This window comes from Chiloscyllium punctatum, chromosome 22 (assembly GCF_047496795.1).
Source record: "Chiloscyllium punctatum isolate Juve2018m chromosome 22, sChiPun1.3, whole genome shotgun sequence".
NCBI lineage: Eukaryota > Metazoa > Chordata > Chondrichthyes > Orectolobiformes > Hemiscylliidae > Chiloscyllium > Chiloscyllium punctatum.
In genome coordinates this window covers 25,125,923-25,146,290 of record NC_092760.1, presented here as the reverse complement: position 1 = coordinate 25,146,290, position 20,368 = coordinate 25,125,923, and the positions used below count along the sequence as shown (strand labels likewise).

Genomic DNA, 20,368 nt, shown 5'->3' with positions numbered 1-20,368 from the left:
ACTGACCTCCCTCTCCCTCCCCTAGGCTCTCACCTGGCTTTCTCCCAGCTTCAGGCATCCTGCTCCAAACCCTCAAACTCGCTGCGGCTCCCGCTGGCCCCGAATAACCTTCAGCATCGAGTCGCGAACATTTAAAGCCGGGCTCACAGACGTCAGCGTCTGTCACTGCTGACAGAGAGAACCAGGGGCTCAGAGAGTGGCGGAGAACCCGGACACACACCCACACAGACAGGCTGTGAAACACTCACACACCCACACAGACAGTCTGTGACACACACCCACACAGACAGGTTGACACACACCCACACGGACAGGCTGTGACACACACCCACACTGACAGGCTGACACACACCCACACAGACAGGCTGTGACACACACCCACACAGACAGGGTGTGAAACACTCACACACCCACACAGACAGTCTGTGACACACACCCACACAGACAGGTTGACACACACCCACACGGACAGGCTGTGACACACACCCACATGGACAGGCTGTGACACACACCCACACAGACAGGGTGTGAGACACACCCACACAGACAGGGTGTGACACACCCACACAGACAGGCTGTGACACACACCCACACGGACAGGCTGTGACACACACCCACACGGACAGGCTGTGACACACACCCACACAGACAGGCTGTGACACACACCCACACGGACAGGCTGTGACACACCCACACAGACAGGCTGTGACACACACCCACACAGACAGGCTGTGACACACCCACACAGACAGGCTGTGACACACACCCACACGGACAGGCTGTGACACACACCCACACGGACAGGCTGTGACACACACCCACACAGACAGGCTGTGACACACACCCATACAGACAGGCTGTGACACACACCCACACAGACAGGCTGTGACACACACCCACACGGACAGGCTGTGACACACCCACACAGACAGGCTGTGACACACACCCACACAGACAGGCTGTGACACACACCCATACAGACAGGCTGTGACACACACCCACACAGACAGGCTGTGACACACACCCACACAGATAGGCTGTGACACACACCCATACAGACAGGCTGTGACACACACCCACACGGACAGGCTGTGACACACACCCACACAGACAGGGTGTGACACACCCACACTGACAGGCTGTGACACACCCACACTGACAGGCTGACACACACCCACACTGACAGGCTGTGACACACCCACACTGACAGGCTGACACACACCCACACTGACAGGTTGACACCCACCCACACGGACAGGCTGTGACACACACCCACACAGACAGGCTGTGACACACCCACACAGACAGGCTGACAGATACCCACACTGACAGGCTGTGACACACACCCACACAGACAGGCTGTGACACACCCACACAGACAGGCTGACAGATACCCACACTGACAGGCTGTGACACACACCCACACAGACAGGCTGTGACACACCCACACAGACAGGCTGACACACACCCACAGGGACAGGCTGTGACACACACCCACACAGACAGGTTGACACACACTCACACGGACAGCTGTGACACACACCCACACAGACAGGCTGTGACACACCCACACAGACAGGCTGACACACACCCACACTGACAGGCTGTGACCCACACCCACACAGACAGGCTGTGACACACCCACACAGACAGGCTGACACACACCCACACTGACAGGCTGTGACACATACCCACACAGACAGGGTGTGACACACCCACACAGACAGGCTGTGACACACCCACACTGACAGGCTGACACACACCCATACAGACAGGCTGTGACACACCCACACACCCACACAGACAGTCTGTGACACACACCCACACAGACAGGTTGACACACACCCACACAGACAGGGTGTGACACACACCCACACTGACAGGCTGACACACACCCACACAGACAGGCTGTGACACACACCCACACAGACAGGGTGTGAAACACTCACACACCCACACAGACAGTCTGTGACACACACCCACACAGACAGTCTGTGACACACACCCACACAGACAGGTTGACACACACCCACACGGACAGGCTGTGACACACACCCACATGGACAGGCTGTGACACACACCCACACAGACAGGGTGTGAGACACACCCACACAGACAGGGTGTGACACACCCACACAGACAGGCTGTGACACACACCCACACGGACAGGCTGTGACACACACCCACACGGACAGGCTGTGACACACACCCACACAGACAGGCTGTGACACACCCACACAGACAGGCTGTGACACACACCCACACAGACAGGCTGTGACACACACCCACACGGACAGGCTGTGACACACCCACACAGACAGGCTGTGACACACACCCACACAGACAGGCTGTGACACACCCACACAGACAGGCTGTGACACACACCCACACAGACAGGCTGTGACACACACCCACACGGACAGGCTGTGACACACACCCACACAGACAGGCTGTGACACACACCCATACAGACAGGCTGTGACACACACCCACACAGACAGGCTGTGACACACACCCACACGGACAGGCTGTGACACACCCACACAGACAGGCTGTGACACACACCCACACAGACAGGCTGTGACACACACCCATACAGACAGGCTGTGACACACACCCACACAGACAGGCTGTGACACACACCCACACAGATAGGCTGTGACACACACCCATACAGACAGGCTGTGACACACACCCACACGGACAGGCTGTGACACACACCCACACAGACAGGGTGTGACACACCCACACTGACAGTCTGTGACACACCCACACTGACAGGCTGACACACACCCACACTGACAGGCTGTGACACACCCACACTGACAGGCTGACACACACCCACACTGACAGGTTGACACCCACCCACACGGACAGGCTGTGACACACACCCACACAGACAGGCTGTGACACACCCACACAGACAGGCTGACAGATACCCACACTGACAGGCTGTGACACACACCCACACAGACAGGCTGTGACACACCCACACAGACAGGCTGACAGATACCCACACTGACAGGCTGTGACACACACCCACACAGACAGGCTGTGACACACCCACACAGACAGGCTGACACACACCCACAGGGACAGGCTGTGACACACACCCACACAGACAGGTTGACACACACTCACACGGACAGCTGTGACACACACCCACACAGACAGGCTGTGACACACCCACACAGACAGGCTGACACACACCCACACTGACAGGCTGTGACCCACACCCACACAGACAGGCTGTGACACACCCACACAGACAGGCTGACACACACCCACACTGACAGGCTGTGACACATACCCACACAGACAGGGTGTGACACACCCACACAGACAGGCTGTGACACACCCACACTGACAGGCTGACACACACCCATACAGACAGGCTGTGACACACCCACACACCCACACAGACAGTCTGTGACACACACCCACACAGACAGGTTGACACACACCCACACAGACAGGGTGTGACACACACCCACACTGACAGGCTGTGACACACACCCACACAGACAGGTTGACACACACCCACACAGACAGGCTGTGACACACACCCATACAGACAGGCTGTGACACACCCACACTGACAGGCTGTGACACACACCCACACAGACAGGCTGTGACACACCCACACTGACAGGTTGACACACACCCACACGGACAGGCTGTGACACACGCCCACACTGACAGGCTGTGACACACACCCACACGGACAGGCTGTGACACACACCCACACTGACAGGCTGTGACACACACCCACACTGACAGGCTGTGACACACCCACACAGACAGGCTGACAGACACCCACACTGACAGGCTGTGACACACACCCACACAGACAGGCTGTGACACACCCACACAGACAGGCTGACACACACCCACAGGGACAGGCTGTGACACACACCCACACAGACAGGTTGACACACACTCACACGGACAGGCTGTGACACACACCCACACAGACAGGCTGTGACACACCCACACAGACAGGCTGACACACACCCACACTGACAGGCTGTGACACACACCCACACAGACAGGCTGTGACACACGCACACAGACAGGCTGACACACACCCACACTGACAGGCTGTGACACATACCCACACAGACAGGGTGTGACACACCCACACAGACAGGCTGTGACACACCCACACTGACAGGTTGACACACACCCACACGGACCGGCTGTGACACACACCCACACAGACAGGCTGTGACACACCCACACTGACAGGTTGACATACCGACAGGCTGTGACACACACCCACACAGACAGGCTGTGACACACCCACACTGACAGGCTGTGACACACACCCACACAGACAGGCTGTGACACACCCACACTGACAGGTTAACACACACCCATACAGACAGGCTGTGACACACACCGACACAGACAGGCTGTGACACACACCCACACGGACAGGCTGTGACACACCCACACTGACAGGCTGTGACACACCCACACTGACAGGCTGTGACACACACCCACACAGACAGGCTGTGACACACCCACACTGACAGGCTGTGACACACACCCACACTGACAGGCTGTGACACACACCCACACTGACAGGCTGTGACACACACCCACACAGACAGGCTGTGACACACACCGACACAGACAGGCTGTGACACACACCCACACGGACAGGCTGTGACACACCCACACTGACAGGCTGTGACACACCCACACTGACAGGCTGTGACACACACCCACACAGACAGGCTGTGACACACCCACACTGACAGGCTGTGACACACACCCACACTGACAGGCTGTGACACACACCCACACAGACAGGCTGTGACACACCCACACTGACAGGTTGACACACACCCACACAGACAGGCTGTGACACACCCACACTGACAGGTTGACACACACCCACACGGACAGGCTGTGACACATACCCACACAGACAGGTTGATACACACCCACACGGACAGGCTGTGACACACACCCACACAGACAGGCTGTGACACACCCACACAGACAGGCTGACACACACCCACAGGGACAGGCTGTGACACACACCCACACAGACAGGCTGTGACACACCTACACAGACAGGCTGACACACACCCACACTGACAGGCTGTGACACATACCCACACAGACAGGGTGTGACACACCCACATAGACAGGCTGTGACACACACCCACACAGACAGGCTGTGACACACCCACAATGACAGGTTGACACACACCCACACGGACAGGCTGTTACACACACCCACACAGACAGGTTGACACACACCCACACGGACAGGCTGTGACACACACCCACGCAGACAGGCTGACACACATCCACACAGACAGACTGAACACTCCCTCACTGACAGGCTGACACACACCCACACAGACTGACACACACCTGCACAGACAGGCTGACACACACCCACACAGACAGACTGACACTCACACAGACAGGCTGATACGCACCCACACTGACAGACTGAAACACAACCACACAGACAGGCTGACACACACCCACACAGACAGGCTGTGACACACCCACACTGACAGGCTGTGACACACACCCACACAGACAGGCTGTAACACACCCACACTGACAGGTTGACACACACCCACATGGACAGGCTGTGACACACACCCACACAGACAGGTTGACACACACCCACACGGACAGGCTGTGACACACACCCACACAGACAGGCTGTGACACACCCACACAGACAGGCTGACAGACACCCACACTGACAGGCTGTGACACACACCCACACAGACAGGCTATGACACACCCACACAGACAGGTTGACACATACCCACATGGACAGGCTGTGACACACACCCACACAGACAGGTTGACACACACCCACACGGACAGGCTGTGACACACACCCACACAGACAGGCTGTGACACACCCACACAGACAGGCTGACAGACACCCACACTGACAGGCTGTGACACACACCCACGCAGACAGGCTGACACACATCCACACAGACATACTGAACACTCCCTCACTGACAGGCTGACACACACCCACACAGACAGGCTGACACACACCCACACAGACAGGCTGTGACACACCCACACTGACAGGCTGTGACACACACCCACACAGACAGGCTGTGACACACCCACACTGACAGGTTGACACACACCCACATGGACAGGCTGTGACACACACCCACACAGACAGGTTGACACACACCCACACGGACAGGCTGTGACACACACCCACACAGACAGGCTGTGACACACCCACACAGACAGGCTGACACACACCCACACTGACAGGCTGTGACACACACCCACACAGACAGGCTATGACACACCCACACAGACAGGTTGACACATACCCACATGGACAGGCTGTGACACACACCCACACAGACAGGTTGACACACGCCCACACGGACAGGCTGTGACACACACCCACACAGACAGGCTGTGACACACCCACACAGACAGGCTGACAGACACCCACACTGACAGGCTGTGACACACACCCACGCAGACAGGCTGACACACATCCACACAGACAGACTGAACACTCCCTCACTGACAGGCTGACACACACCCACACAGACAGACTGACACACACCTGCACAGACAGGCTGACACACACCCACACAGACAGACCGACACTCACACAGACAGGCTGATACGCACCAACACTGACAGACTGAAACACAACCACACAGACAGGCTGACACACACCCACACAGACCAGCTGACACACGCCCACACAGACAGGCTGACACACAATCACACAGACAGACTGAAACACACCCGAAAGCTATGACAGACAGAGTCGCCATCTCTGGGTTGTTGCTGGTGCCACGTGACAGTGAGGCAAGGAATAGGGAGAGAATGCAGTTGAACACATGGCTGCAAGGATGGTGTAGGAGGGAGGGCTTCAGGTATTTGGACAATTGGACTGCATTCTGGGGAAGGTGGGACCTGTACAAACAGGACGGGTTGCACCTGAACCACAAGGGCACCAATATCCTGGGGGGTAGGTTTGCTAGCACTCTTCGGGGGGGGGGGGGGGTTTAAACGAATTTGGCAGGGGGATGGGATCCAAACTTGTAGTTCAGCAAGTAGGTTAGCCATTTGTCAGGATGTCCAAGAATGTAAGGAGGCTGTGGAGAAGGTAGCACTGACAGGGACTACTTGCGGACACAGAGATGGGCTCAAGTGTGTATACTTCAATGCAAGGAGTATTAGAAATAAGGTGGGTGAACTTAAGGCGTGGATCGGTACCTGGGACTACGATGTTGTGGCCATCACGGAAACGTGGATAGAAGAGGGACAGGAATGGCTGTTGGAGGTTCCTGGTTACAGATATTTCAGTAAGATTAGGGAGGGTGGTAAAAAAGGAGGGGGGTGGCATTGCTAATTAGAAATGGTATAACGGCTGCAGAAAGGAAGTTTGAGGGGGATCTGCCTTTGGGGGTAGTATGGGCTGAAGTCAGAAATAGGATAGGAGCAGTCACCTTGTTGGGTGTTTTCTATAGGCCCCCCAATAGCAGCAGAGATGTGGAGAAACAGATTGGGAAACAGATTTTGGAAAGGTGCAGAAGCCACAGGGTCGTACTCATGGGCGACTTCAACTTCCCAAATATTGATTGGAAGCTCTTTAGATCAAGTAGATTGGACGGGACGGTGTTTGTGCATTGTGTCCAGGAAGCATTTCTAACTCCGTATGTAGATTGTCCGACCAGAGGGGAGGCCATATTGGATTTGGTACTCGATAACGAACCAGGACAAGTGATGGGCTAGTTAGTGGGTGAACATTTTGGTGATGGTGACCACAATTCTGCGATTTTCACCTTGGTTATGGAGAGAGATAGGTGCGTGCAACAGGGTAGGTTTTACAATTGGGGGAAGGGTAAATACGATGCTGCAAGACAGGATCAGAGGAGCATAAATTGGGAGCATAGGAGGTCAGGGAAGGATGTCATTGAAATGTGGAACTTTTTCAAGGAACAGATACGATGTGTCCTTGATATGTATGTACCTGTCAGGCAGGAAAGAGATGGTCGTGTGAGGGAACCTTGGTTGACGAGGGAGGTTGAATGTCTTGTAAAGAGGAAGAAGGAGGCTTACATAAGGTTGAGGAAACAGGGTTCAGACAGAGCAGTGGAGGGATACAGGATAACCAGGAGGGAGCTGAAGAAAGGGATTAGGAGAGCTAAGAGAGGGCATGAAAAATCTTTGGCGGGTAGGATCAAGGATAACCCCAAGGCCTTTTATGTGTATGTGAAAAACATGAGAATGACAAGAGCGAGGGTAGGTCCGATCAAGGACAGTAGTGGGAGACTGTGTATTGAGTCGGAAGAGATAGGAGAGGTCTTGAATGAGTACTTTTCTTCAGTATTTATAAATGAGAGGGATCATATTGTTGAAGAGGAGAGTATGAAATGGACTGGTAAGCTAGAGGAGAAGGAAGGAAGGAAGGAAGATGTATTGGGCATTTTGAAAAACTTAAGGATAGACAAGTCCCCCGGGCCTGACGGGATATATCCTAGGATTATGTGGGAAGCAAGAGAGGAAATTGCAGAGCCATTGGCAATGATCTTCTCGTCTTCACTGGCAACGGGGGTGGTACCAGGGGACTGGAGAGTGGCGAATGTTGTGCCCCTGTTCAAAAAAGGGAATAGGGATAACCCCGGGAATTACAGGCCAGTTAGTCTTACCTCGGTGGTAGGCAAAGTAATGGAAAGGGTACTGAGGGATAGGATTTATGAGTATCTGGAAAGACACTGCTTGATTAGGGACAGCCAGCACGGATTTGTGAAGGGTAGGTCTTACCTTACAAGTCTTATTGAATTCTTTGAGGAGGTGACCAAGCATGTGGACGAGGGTAGAGCAGTGGATGTAGTGTACATGGATTATAGTAAGGCATTTGATAAGGTACCCCATGGTAGGCTGATACGCAAAGTCAGGAGGCATGGGACAGTGGGAAATTTGGCCAGTTGGATAGAGAACTGGCTAACCGGTCGAAGTCAGAGAGTGGTGGTAGATGGTAAGTATTCAGCCTGGAGCCCAGTTACAAGTGGAATTCCACAGGGATCAGTTCTGGGTCCTCTGCTGTTTGTAATTTTTATTAATGACTTGGAAGAGGGAGTCGAAGGGTGGGTCAGTAAATTTGCAGACGATACGAAGATTGGTGGAGTTGTGGATAGTGAGGAGGGCTGTTGTCAGCTGCAAAGGGACTTAGCTATGATGCCGAGCTGGGCTGAGGAGTGGCAGATGGAGTTCAACCCTGTCAAGTGTGAGGTTGTCCATTTTGGAAGGACAAATAAGAATGCGGAATACAGGGTTAACGGTAGGGTTCTTAGTAAGGTGGAGGAGCAGAGGGATCGTGGGATCTATGTTCATTGCTCTTTGAAAGTTGCCACTCAGGTGGATAGAGCTTGTAAGAAGGCTTATGGTGTATTAGCGTTCATTAGCAGAGGGATTGAATTCAAGAGTCGTGAGGTGATGTTGCAGCTGTAGAGGACCTTGGTAAGGCCATATTTGGAGTACTGTCTGCAGTTCTGGTCGCCTCACTTTAGGAAAGATGTGGAAGCTTTGGAGAGGGTGCAGAGAAGATTTACCAGGATGTTGCCTGGAATGGAGAATAGGTCGTATGAGGATAGGTTGAGAGTGCTAGGCCTTTTCTCATTGGAAAGGCGAAGGATGAGGGGTGACTTGATAGAGGTCTATAAGATGATCAGAGGAATAGATAGAGTAGACAGTCAGTAAGTTTTTCCCTGGGTACAACAGAGTGTTACAAAGGGACATAAATTTAAGGTGAAGGGTGGAAGGTATAGGGGGGATGTCAGGGGTAGGTTCTTTACCCAGAGAGTGGTGGGGGCATGGAATGCGCTGCCTGTGGGAGTGGCAGACTCAGAATCATTGGTAACCTTTAAGCGGCAATTGGATAGGTACATGGATAGGTGCTTAAGCTAGGACAAATGTTCGGCACAACATCGTGGGCCGAAGGGCCTGTTCTGTGCTGTATTGTACTATGTTCGATGTTCTATGTTCTACACTCGCACTGACAGGCTGACACCCACCCACACAGACAGACTGAAACACACTCGGACAGACAAGGAGACACACACCTACACAGACAGACTTACATACACCCACACAGACAGGTGGACACACACCCACACAGACAGGCTGACACACACCCGCACTGACAGGCTGACACACACCCGTACAGACAGGCTGACACACACACACATACACAGGCTGATATACACCCGCACAGACAGACTGACACACACCCGCATGACAGGCTGACATACACCCACACAGACAGACTGACACACATCCGCACAGACAGGCTGACACACACCCACACAGACAGGCTGACACTCACCCGCACAGACAGGTTGACACACACCTACACTGACAGGCTGACACATACCCACACAGACAGGCTGACACACACACACACAGACACACACATACACACACACACACACAGGCTGACACACACCCGCACAGACAGACTGACACGCACCCGCACTGACAGGCTGACACACACCCACACAGACAGACTGACACACATCCACACTGACAGGCTGACACACACTCATACAGACAGGCTGATGTACACCCGCACTGACAGGCTGACACATACCCACACAGACAGGCTGACACACACACACACACACCCGCACAGACAGGCTGACACACACCCACACAGAGAGGCTGACACACAAACAGAGGACACACACTTGCACAGACAGGTGGACACACAGACAGAGGACTCTCACCCGCACAGACAGGCTGAGGGAGACAGAGAGCAAGGGACAGACAGAGCTAAGTGGATAGACACAGAATGAGAGACAAGTGTAGGTACAGGCAGAGGTACATGGATAGGCAGACAGTGAGAGTCAGACAAAAGTACAGGCAGAGTTACAAGAATAGGCAGAAAGTGAGAGGCAGGAGTACAGACAGAGCTACAGTCATGCAGAGAGCCAGAGGCAGGCAGAGGTACAGGCAAAGCTACAGAGAGAGAGAGAGAGAGAGAGAGAGAGAGAGAGAGTCGAACAAACAAAGGCACACAGGTAGATCTACAGTGACAGAGAGAGGCACATGGAGATAGACAGACACAGATAATAACAGAATGAGGCCTAATAATCCAGATCCCCAGATTAGTGCTCTGTACCACATTCCCCATAACAGGTGGTGAAACTGGATTCAAAAACATCAGTGGAATTAAAAACCCACCTAGTTCACCAGTTTCCAGTAATAAATATGCTGCCCTGACATGGGTGTGACTCTAGACCCACAGCAATCTGGTTGACTCTTAACTGTTCTCTGACATGGCCTGCAGGCCACTCAGTTGCATCAACTGCAACGAAGTTTCAATTAAAAAACACAGTGCCACAAATGTCCAACGGTAGAAACAGCCCTGTGGGCCCGGCAAACTCCTCCTTACTAACACCTGGGAGTTAGTGCCAACATTGAGAGAGCCCCCTCACAGACGAGCCAAGCAGCAGCCTGACACAGTGATACTCATAGAATCATAACTTACAGATAATATCCCAGACACCACTAACACAATCCCCACATATGTCCTGTCCCATCAGATAATTAACCTGATGCCATGAGACTTCATGGGGTCCCAGAGTCAATATTGAGGACTTCCAGGACAACTCCCTCCTGGCTGTATATCAGGGGGTGTACACCGCCTCTGCTGGGTCTGACCTGCTGATCGGACAGTCTATGCAGGGACTCACCCAATCTGTGCTGGGATTGATCCTGACTGCACCCCGCCTAACACAGTCAGTGTGGAACTGACCCAGTCTGTGTGGGGATAGGTCCAGTCTGTGTGGGACTGACCCAGTCTGTGCGGGGACTGACCAATCTGTGTCGGACTGACCCAGTCTGTGTGGGGACTGACCCAGTCTGTGTGGGACTGACCCAGTCTGTGTTGGATATGACCCAGCCTGTGTGGGACTGACCCAGTCTGTGCGGGGACTGACCCAGTCTGTGTGGGACTGACCCAGTCTGTGAGGGACTAACCCAATCTGTGTGGGACTGACCCAGTCTGTGTGGGGACTGACCCAGTCTGTGTGGGACTGACCCAGTCTGTGTGGGGACTGACCCAGTCTGTGTGGGACTGGATCCAGTCTGTGCGGGATATGACCCAGTCTGTATGGGACTGACACAGTCTGTGCGGGGGCTGACCCAGTCTGTGTGGGACTGACCCAGTCTGTGTTGGATATGACCCAGCCTGTGTGGGACTGACCCAGTCTGTGTGGGACTGACCCAGTCTGTGTGGGGACTGACCCAGTCTGTGTGGGACTGACCCAGTCTGTGTGGGACTGACCCAGTCTGTGTGGGGACTGACCCAGTCTGTGTGGGATATGACCCAGTCTGTGCGGGACTGACCCAGTCTGTGCAGGGACTGACCAAGTCTGTGTGGGGACTGACCCAGTCTGTGCAGGGACTGACCAAGTCTGTGTGGGGAATGACCCAGTCTGTGCAGGGACTGACCCAGTCTGTGTGGGATATGACCCAGTCTGTGCAGGGACTGACCCAGTCTGTGCAGGGACTGACCAAGTCTGTGTGGGGACTGACCCAGTCTGTACAGGGACTGACCAAGTCTGTGAGGGGACTGACCCAGTCTGTGCGGGGACTCACCCAGTCTGTGCGGGGACTGACCCAGTCTGTGCGGGGACTGACCCAGTCTGTGCAGGGACTCACCCAGTCTATGTGGGGAATGATCCAGTCTGTGCAGGGACTGACCCAGTCTCGGTGGGACCGACCCAGTCTGTGTGGGGAATGATCCAGTCTGTGTGGGGACAGACCCAGTTTGTGTGGGACTGACCCAGTCTGTGTGGGACTGACCCAGTCTGTGCGGGGACTGACCCAGTCTGTGCGGGACTGACCCAGTCTGTGTGGGGATTGACACAGTCTGTGTGGGACTGACCCAGTCTGTGTGGGACTGACACAGTCTGTGTGGGGACTGACCCAATCTGTGTGGGACTGACCCAGTCTGTGCAGGGACTGACCCAGTCTGTGTGGGACTGACCCAGTCTGTGTGGGACTGGATCCAGTCTGTGCGGGTACTGACCCAGTCTGTGTGGGACTGACCCAGTCTGTGTGGGACTGACCCAGTCTATGTGGGACTGGATCCAGTCTGTGCGGGGACTGACCCAGTCTGTGTGGGACTGACCCAGTCTGTGTGGGGACTGACCCAGTCTGTGTGGGACTGACCCAGTCTGTGTGGGGACTGACCCAGTCTGTGTGGGATATGACCCAGTCTGTATGGGACTGACCCAGTCTGTGCGGGAACTGACCAAGTCTGAGCGGGGACTGACCCAGTCTGTGTGGGACTGACCCAGTCTGTGCGGGGACTGACCCAGTCTGTGCGGGACTGACCCAGTCTGTGCAGGGACTGATCAAGTCTGTGTGGGGATAGGTCCAGTCTGTGTGGGACTGACCCAGTCTTTGTGGGGACTGACCCAGTCTGTGTGGGGATAGGTCCAGTCTGTGTGGGACTGACCCAGTCTGTGCGGGGACTGACCCAGTCTGTGTGGGGACTGACCCAGTCTGTGTGGGACTGACCCAGTCTGTGTTGGATATGACCCAGCCTGTGTGGGACTGACCCAGTCTGTGCGGGGACTGACCCAGTCTGTGTGGGACTGACACAGTCTGTGTGGGACTAACCCAGTCTGTGTGGGACTGACCCAGTCTGTGTGGGGACTGACCCAGTCTGTGTGGGACTGACCCAGTCTGTGTGGGGACTGACCCAGTCTGTGTGGGATATGACCCAGTCTGTATGGGACTGACCCAGTCTGTGCGGGGACTGACCAAGTCTGTGTGGGGACTGACCCAGTCTGTGTGGGGACTGATCCAGTCAGTGTGGGATATGACCCAGTCTGCATGGGACTGACCCGGTCTGTGCGGGGACTGACCCAGTCTGTGCGGGGACTGACCCAGTCTGTGCGGGGACTCACCCAGTCTATGTGGGGAATGATCCAGTCTGTGCAGGGACTGACCCAGTCTGTGTGGGACCGACCCAGTCTGTGTGGGGAATGATCCAGTCTGTGCGGGGACTGACCCAGTTTGTGTGGGACTGACCCAGTCTGTGTGGGGACTGACCCAGTCTGTGCGGGGACTGACCCAGTCTGTGCGGGACTGACCCAGTCTGTGTGGGGATTGACACAGTCTGTCTGGGACTGACCCAGTCTGTTTGGGACTGACCCAATCTGTGTGGGACTGGATCCAGTCTGTGCGGGGACTGACCCAGTCTGTGTGGGACTGACCCACTCTGTGTGGGACTGACCCAGTCTGTGTGGGACTGGATCCAGTCTGTGCGGGGACTGACCCAGTCTGTGTGGGACTGACCCAGTCTGTGTGGGAATGACCCAGTCTGTGTGGGACTGGATCCAGTCTGTGCGGGGACTGACCCTGTCTGTGCGGGGACTGACCCAGTCTGTGCGGGGACTGACCCAGTCTGTGCGGGAACTGACCCAGTCTGTGCGGGGACTGACCCAGTCTGTGCGGTGACTGACCCAGTCTGTGTGGGACTGACCCAGTCTGTGTTGGATATGACCCAGTCTGTGTGGGACTGACCCAGTCTGTGTGGGACTGACCCAGTCTGTGTGGGGACTGACCCAGTCTGTGTGGGACTGACCTAGTCTGTGTGGGACTGACCCAGTCTGTGTGGGACTGGATCCAGTCTGTGCGGGGACTGACCCAGTCTGTGTGGGACTGACCCAGTCTGTGTGGGACTGACCCAGTCTGTGTGGGACTGGATCCAGTCTGTGCGGGGACTGAACCAGTCTGTGCGGGGACTGACCCAGTCTGTGCGGGGACTGACCCAGTCTGTGCAGGAACTGACCCAGTCTGTGCGGGGACTGACCCAGTCTGTGTGGGGACTGACCCATTCAGTGTGGAGACTGACCCAGTCTGTGTGGGATATGACCCAGTCTGTATGGGACTGACCCAGTCTGTGCGGGGACTGACCAAGTCTGTGTGGGGACTGACCCAGTCTGTGTGGGGACTGACCCAGTCTGTGCGGGAACTGACCCAGTCTGTGCGGGGACTGACCCAGTCTGTGTGGGGACTGACCCATTCAGTGTGGAGACTGACCCAGTCTGTGTGGAATATGACCCAGTCTGTGCGGGACTGACCCAGTCTGTGCAGGGACTGATCAAGTCTGTGTGGGGATAGGTCCAGTCTGTGTGGGACTGACCCAGTCTTTGTGGGGACTGACCCAGTCTGTGTGGGGATAGGTCCAGTCTGTGTGCGACTGACCCAGTCTGTGCGGGGACTGACCCAGTCTGTGTGGGGACTGACCCAGTCTGTGTGGGGACTGACCCAGTCTGTGTTGGATATGACCCAGCCTGTGTGGAACTGACCCAGTCTGTGCGGGGACTGACCCAGTCTGTGTGGGACTGACCCAGTCTGTGTGGGACTAACCCAATCTGTGTGGGACTGACCCAGTCTGTGTGGGGACTGACCCAGTCTGTGTGGGACTGACCCAGTCTGTGCGGGGACTGACCCAGTCTGTGCGGGAACTGACCCAGTCTGTGCGGGGACTGACCCAGTCTGTGTGGGACTGACCCATTCTGTGTGGGGACTGACCCAGTCTGTGTGGGGTATGACCCAGTCTGTATGGGACTGACCCAGTCTGTGCGGGGACTGACCAAGTCTGTGTGGGGACTGACCCAGTCTGTGCGGGGACTGATCAAGTCTGTGTGGGGACTGACCCAGTCTGTGTGGGGATAGGTCCAGTCTGTGTGGGACTGACCCAGTCTGTGTGGGGACTGACCCAGTCTGTGTGGGGACTGACCCAGTCTGTGTTGGATATGACCCAGCCTGTGTGGAACTGACCCAGTCTGTGCGGGGACTGACCCAGTCTGTGTGGGACTGACCCAGTCTGTGTGGGACTAACCCAATCTGTGTGGGACTGACCCAGTCTGTGTGGGGACTGACCCAGTCTGTGTGGGACTGACCCAGTCTGTGCGGGGACTGACCCAGTCTGTGCGGGAACTGACCCAGTCTGTGCGGGGACTGACCCAGTCTGTGTGGGACTGACCCATTCTGTGTGGGGACTGACCCAGTCTGTGTGGGGTATGACCCAGTCTGTATGGGACTGACCCAGTCTGTGCGGGGACTGACCAAGTCTGTGTGGGGACTGACCCAGTCTGTGCGGGGACTGATCAAGTCTGTGTGGGGACTGACCCAGTCTGTGTGGGGACTGACCCAGTCTGTGTGGAATATGACCCAGTCTGTGCGGGACTGACCCAGTCTGTGCAGGGACTGATCAAGTCTGTGTGGGGATAGGTCCAGTCTGTGTGGGACTGACCCAGTCTTTGTGGGGACTGACCCAGTCTGTGTGGGGATAGGTCCAGTCTGTGTGCGACTGACCCAGTCTGTGCGGGGACTGACCCAGTCTGTGTGTAGACTGACCCAGTCTGTGTGGGGACTGACCCAGTCTGTGTTGGATATGACCCAGCCTGTGTGGGACTGACCCAGTCTGTGCGGGGACTGACCCAGTCTGTGTGGGACTGACCCAGTCTGTGTGGGACTAACCCAATCTGTGTGGGACTGACCCAGTCTGTGTGGGGACTGACCCAGTCTGTGTGGGACTGACCCAGTCTGTGTGGGGACTGACCCAGTCTGTGTGGGATATGACCCAGTCTGTGTGGGACTGACACAGTCTGTGTGGGATATGACCCAGTCTGTATGGGACTGACCCAGTCTGTGCGGGGACTCACCCAGTCTATGTGGGGAATGATCCAGTCTGTGCAGGGACTGACCCAGTTTGTTTGGGACTGACCCAGTCTGTGTGGGACTGACCCAGTCTGTGCGGGGACTGACCCAGTCTGTGCGGGACTGACCCAGTCTGTGTGGGGATTGACACAGTCTGTGTGGGACTGACCCAGTCTGTGTGGGACTGACCCAGTCTGTGTGGGGACTGACCCAGTCTGTGTGGGGACTGACCCAGTCTGTGTGGGACTGACCCAGTCTGTGTGGGGACTGACCCAGTCTGTGTGGGACTGGTTCCAGTCTCTGCGGGGTCTGACCCAGTCTGTGTGGGACTGACCCAGTCTGTGTGGGACTGACCCAGTCTGTGTGGGACTGGATCCAGTCTGTGCGGGGACTGACCCAGTCTGTGCGGGACTGACCCAGTCTGTGCGGGGACTGACCCAGTCTGTGCGGGAACTGACCCAGTCTTTGCGGGGACTGACCCTGTCTGTGCGGGGACTGACCCTGTCTGTGCGGGGACTGACCCAGTCTGTGTGGGACTGACCCAGTCTGTGTGGGGACTGACCCAGTCTGTGTGGGACTGACCCAATCTGTGTGGGACTGACCCAGTCTGTGCGGGGACTGACCCAGTCTGTGTGGGACTGACCCAGTCTGTGTGGGGACTGACCCAGTCTGTGTGGGACTGACCCAGTCTGTGCGGGGACTGACCCAGTCTGTGTGGGATATGACCCAGTCTGTGCGGGGACTGAACCAGTCTGTGCGGGGACTGACCCGTTCTGTGTGGGATATGACCCAGTCTGTGTGGGACTGGATCCAGTCTGTGCGGGGACTGACCCAGTCTGTGTGGGACTGACCCAGTCTGTGCGGGGACTGAACCAGTCTGTGCGGGAGCTGACCCAGTCTGTGTGGGATATGACCCAGTCTGTGTGGGACTGGATCCAGTCTGTGCGGGGACTGATACAGTCTGTGTGGGACTGACCCAGTCTGTGTGGGATATGACCCAGTCTGTGTGGGACTGGATCCAGTCTGTGCGGGTACTGACCCAGTCTGTATGGGACTGACACAGTCTGTGTGGGACTGACCCAGTCTGTGTGGGACTGACAGTCTGTGTGGGGTCTGACCCAATCTGTGTGGGACTGACCCAGTCTGTACAGGGACTGACCCAGTCTGTGTGGGACTGACCCAGTCTGTGTGGGATATGACCCAGTCTGTGCGGGGACTGAACCAGTCTGTGCGGGGACTGACCCGTTCTGTGTGGGATATGACCCAGTCTGTGTGGGACTGGATCCAGTCTGTGCGGGGACTGACCCAGTTTCTGTGGGACTGACCCAGTCTGTGTTGTACTAACCCAGTCTGTGTGGGACTGGATCCAGTCTGTGCGGGGACTGACCCAGTCTGTGCGGGAACTGACCCAGTCTGTGCGGGGACTGACCCAGTCTGTGCGGGGACTGACCCAGTCTGTGTGGGACTGACCCAGTCAGTGTGGGACTGACCCAGTCTATATAGGACTGACCCAGTCTGTGCGGGGACTGACCCAGTCTGTGTTGGACTGAACCTGTCTGTGTGGGACTGACCCAGTCTGTGTGGGACTGACCCAGTCTATATGGGACTGACCCAGTCTGTGTGGGGAATGACCCAGTCTGTGTGGGGAATGACCCAGTCTGTGTGGGGAATGACCCAGTCTCTGTGGGACTGACCCAGTCTGTGCGGGACTGACCCAGTCTGTGCGGGACTGACCCAGTCTGTGTGGGACTGACCCAGTCTGTGTGGGACTGACCCTCTTTGCTTCCACTGATGTAGTCTTCATTCTCTGCCTCAGTTTTAATCATTAAAATATCTGAAATATCTTCTTTCTCTGTATTTTGGTCTGTTGTGCTCTTTCTGTGTAAACGTCTTTGTTTAGAGGCTGTGCCTTCAGTTGCGAAGAATACATGTTTTGGAGTTCTGTCCCTACCTGTCCCTCTCCAGTATCATCCCTCCATTAACATATTCTCAAAAATGCCTTTCGTTGAAGAAGCTGTTTTTCGTTTGAGGTGTAGGCGTTTGTCGGATATGAATTTAAAAAGTTATATCATGAATCTTGTGTCATCTGACCACTCCAAAGGCACTTTATAAAAGTTGTTGTCTTCAATTGATATTTTTCTTTCCGTTAACATGAGTTGATTTATGGCCACTTTAATTATTTTGGCAAGTGTTCCATCTGAGGAACTGCAAAATGGAGTCTGTGTTATGTGCTGTACTTGAATGCATCATGTTTATTCCCCTCATAATTTTATTCATATAGATTATTAAATAGCTAAGACCTGAGCACTGAAAACATAACATTTATTCCTATGCTCCTGCTTTCCCTTTAGCTACACAGCAATCTGTATTAAAATAAAATTAAGAATTATGGATGCTGTAGATGTGAAACAAAAACACAAATTACTGGAGAACCTCAAAGGTCTCACTGGATTCAATGTTAACTCTATTTTCTCTGCACATGCTACCAGACCTGTTGAGTTTCTCCATCAATTTTTGCTTTTGTTATCATTCTATTCATTGTCTATTTATTTATGAACTTAATAAAGAAGTTGTGGTAGGCACCTCAAAATAAGGTGCTAGTAATACAATAGAAATGTTCATTTAGAACAAAGAACAAAGAAAATTTACAGCCCAGGAACAGGCCCTTCGGCCCTCCAAGCCTGAGCCGATCCAAATCTACTGTCTAAACCTGTCGGTCAATTCCTAAACATCTGTATCCCTCTGCTCCCCACCTACTCACGCATCTGTCCAGATGCATCTTAAATGAATCTACCGTGCCTGCCTCTACCACCTCTGCTGGCAATGCGTTCCAAATGCCCACCACCCTCTGTATGAAGTACTTGCCGTGTGTATCCCCCTTAAACTTTCCACCTCTCACCTTGAAAGCGTGACCTCTCGTTATTGAATCCTTCACTCCAGGAAAAAGCTTGTCTCGATCCATCCTGTCTATACCCTTCATGATTTTGTAAACCTCAATCAGGTTCCCCCTCAATCTCCTTTTTTCTAGTGAAAATAAACCTAACCTACTCACCCACTCTTCATAGCTGGCACCTTCATACCAGACAACATCCTCATAAACTTTCTCTGCACCCTCTCCAAAGTGTCCACATCCTTTTGGTAATGTGGAGACCAGAACTGTACACAGTATTCTAAATGTGGCCGAACCAATGTCTTGTACAACTTTAGCATGACCTGCCAGCTCTTATACTCAATACCCCGCGTGTTGAAGACAAGCATACCACATGCCTTCTTGACCACTCTATCCACCTGTGCAGCAACCTTCAGGGTACAATGGACCTGCACTCCCAGATCTCTCTGCTAATCAACTTTTCCTAAGGCTCTTCTGTTTTTTGTATAATTCGCTCTAGAATTAGTCTTGCCTAAATGCATCACCTCACATTTGTCTGGATTGAAAACTATCTGCCACTTTTCCGCCCAACTCTCCAGTCTATCTATATCCTCCTGTTTTCTCTGACAGTCCCTTATGCTTTCTGCTACTCGACTAATCTTCATGTCATCTGCACACTTGCTGATCAGACCAACAGTGCCCTCTTCCAGATCACTTATGTCTATCACAAACAACAGTGGCCCCAATACTGACCCCTGTGGAACACCACTGGTCACC

At 54.5% G+C, this 20,368-nt stretch overlaps 1 protein-coding gene across 1 annotated transcript in view; it reads right to left on the bottom strand.

The window, feature by feature from the left end:
* The window catches only part of LOC140493459 (myosin-binding protein C, cardiac-type-like), an 80,694-nt gene extending 80,534 nt beyond the window's left edge, over window positions 1–160 (bottom strand). Inside the window, 1 exon segment of the mRNA XM_072591904.1 lies at window positions 34–160. Within this exon segment, the coding sequence (XP_072448005.1) occupies window positions 34–58 (25 nt within the window). The 5' untranslated portion in view covers window positions 59–160.
* Window positions 161–20,368: the final 20,208 nt, after the last annotated feature.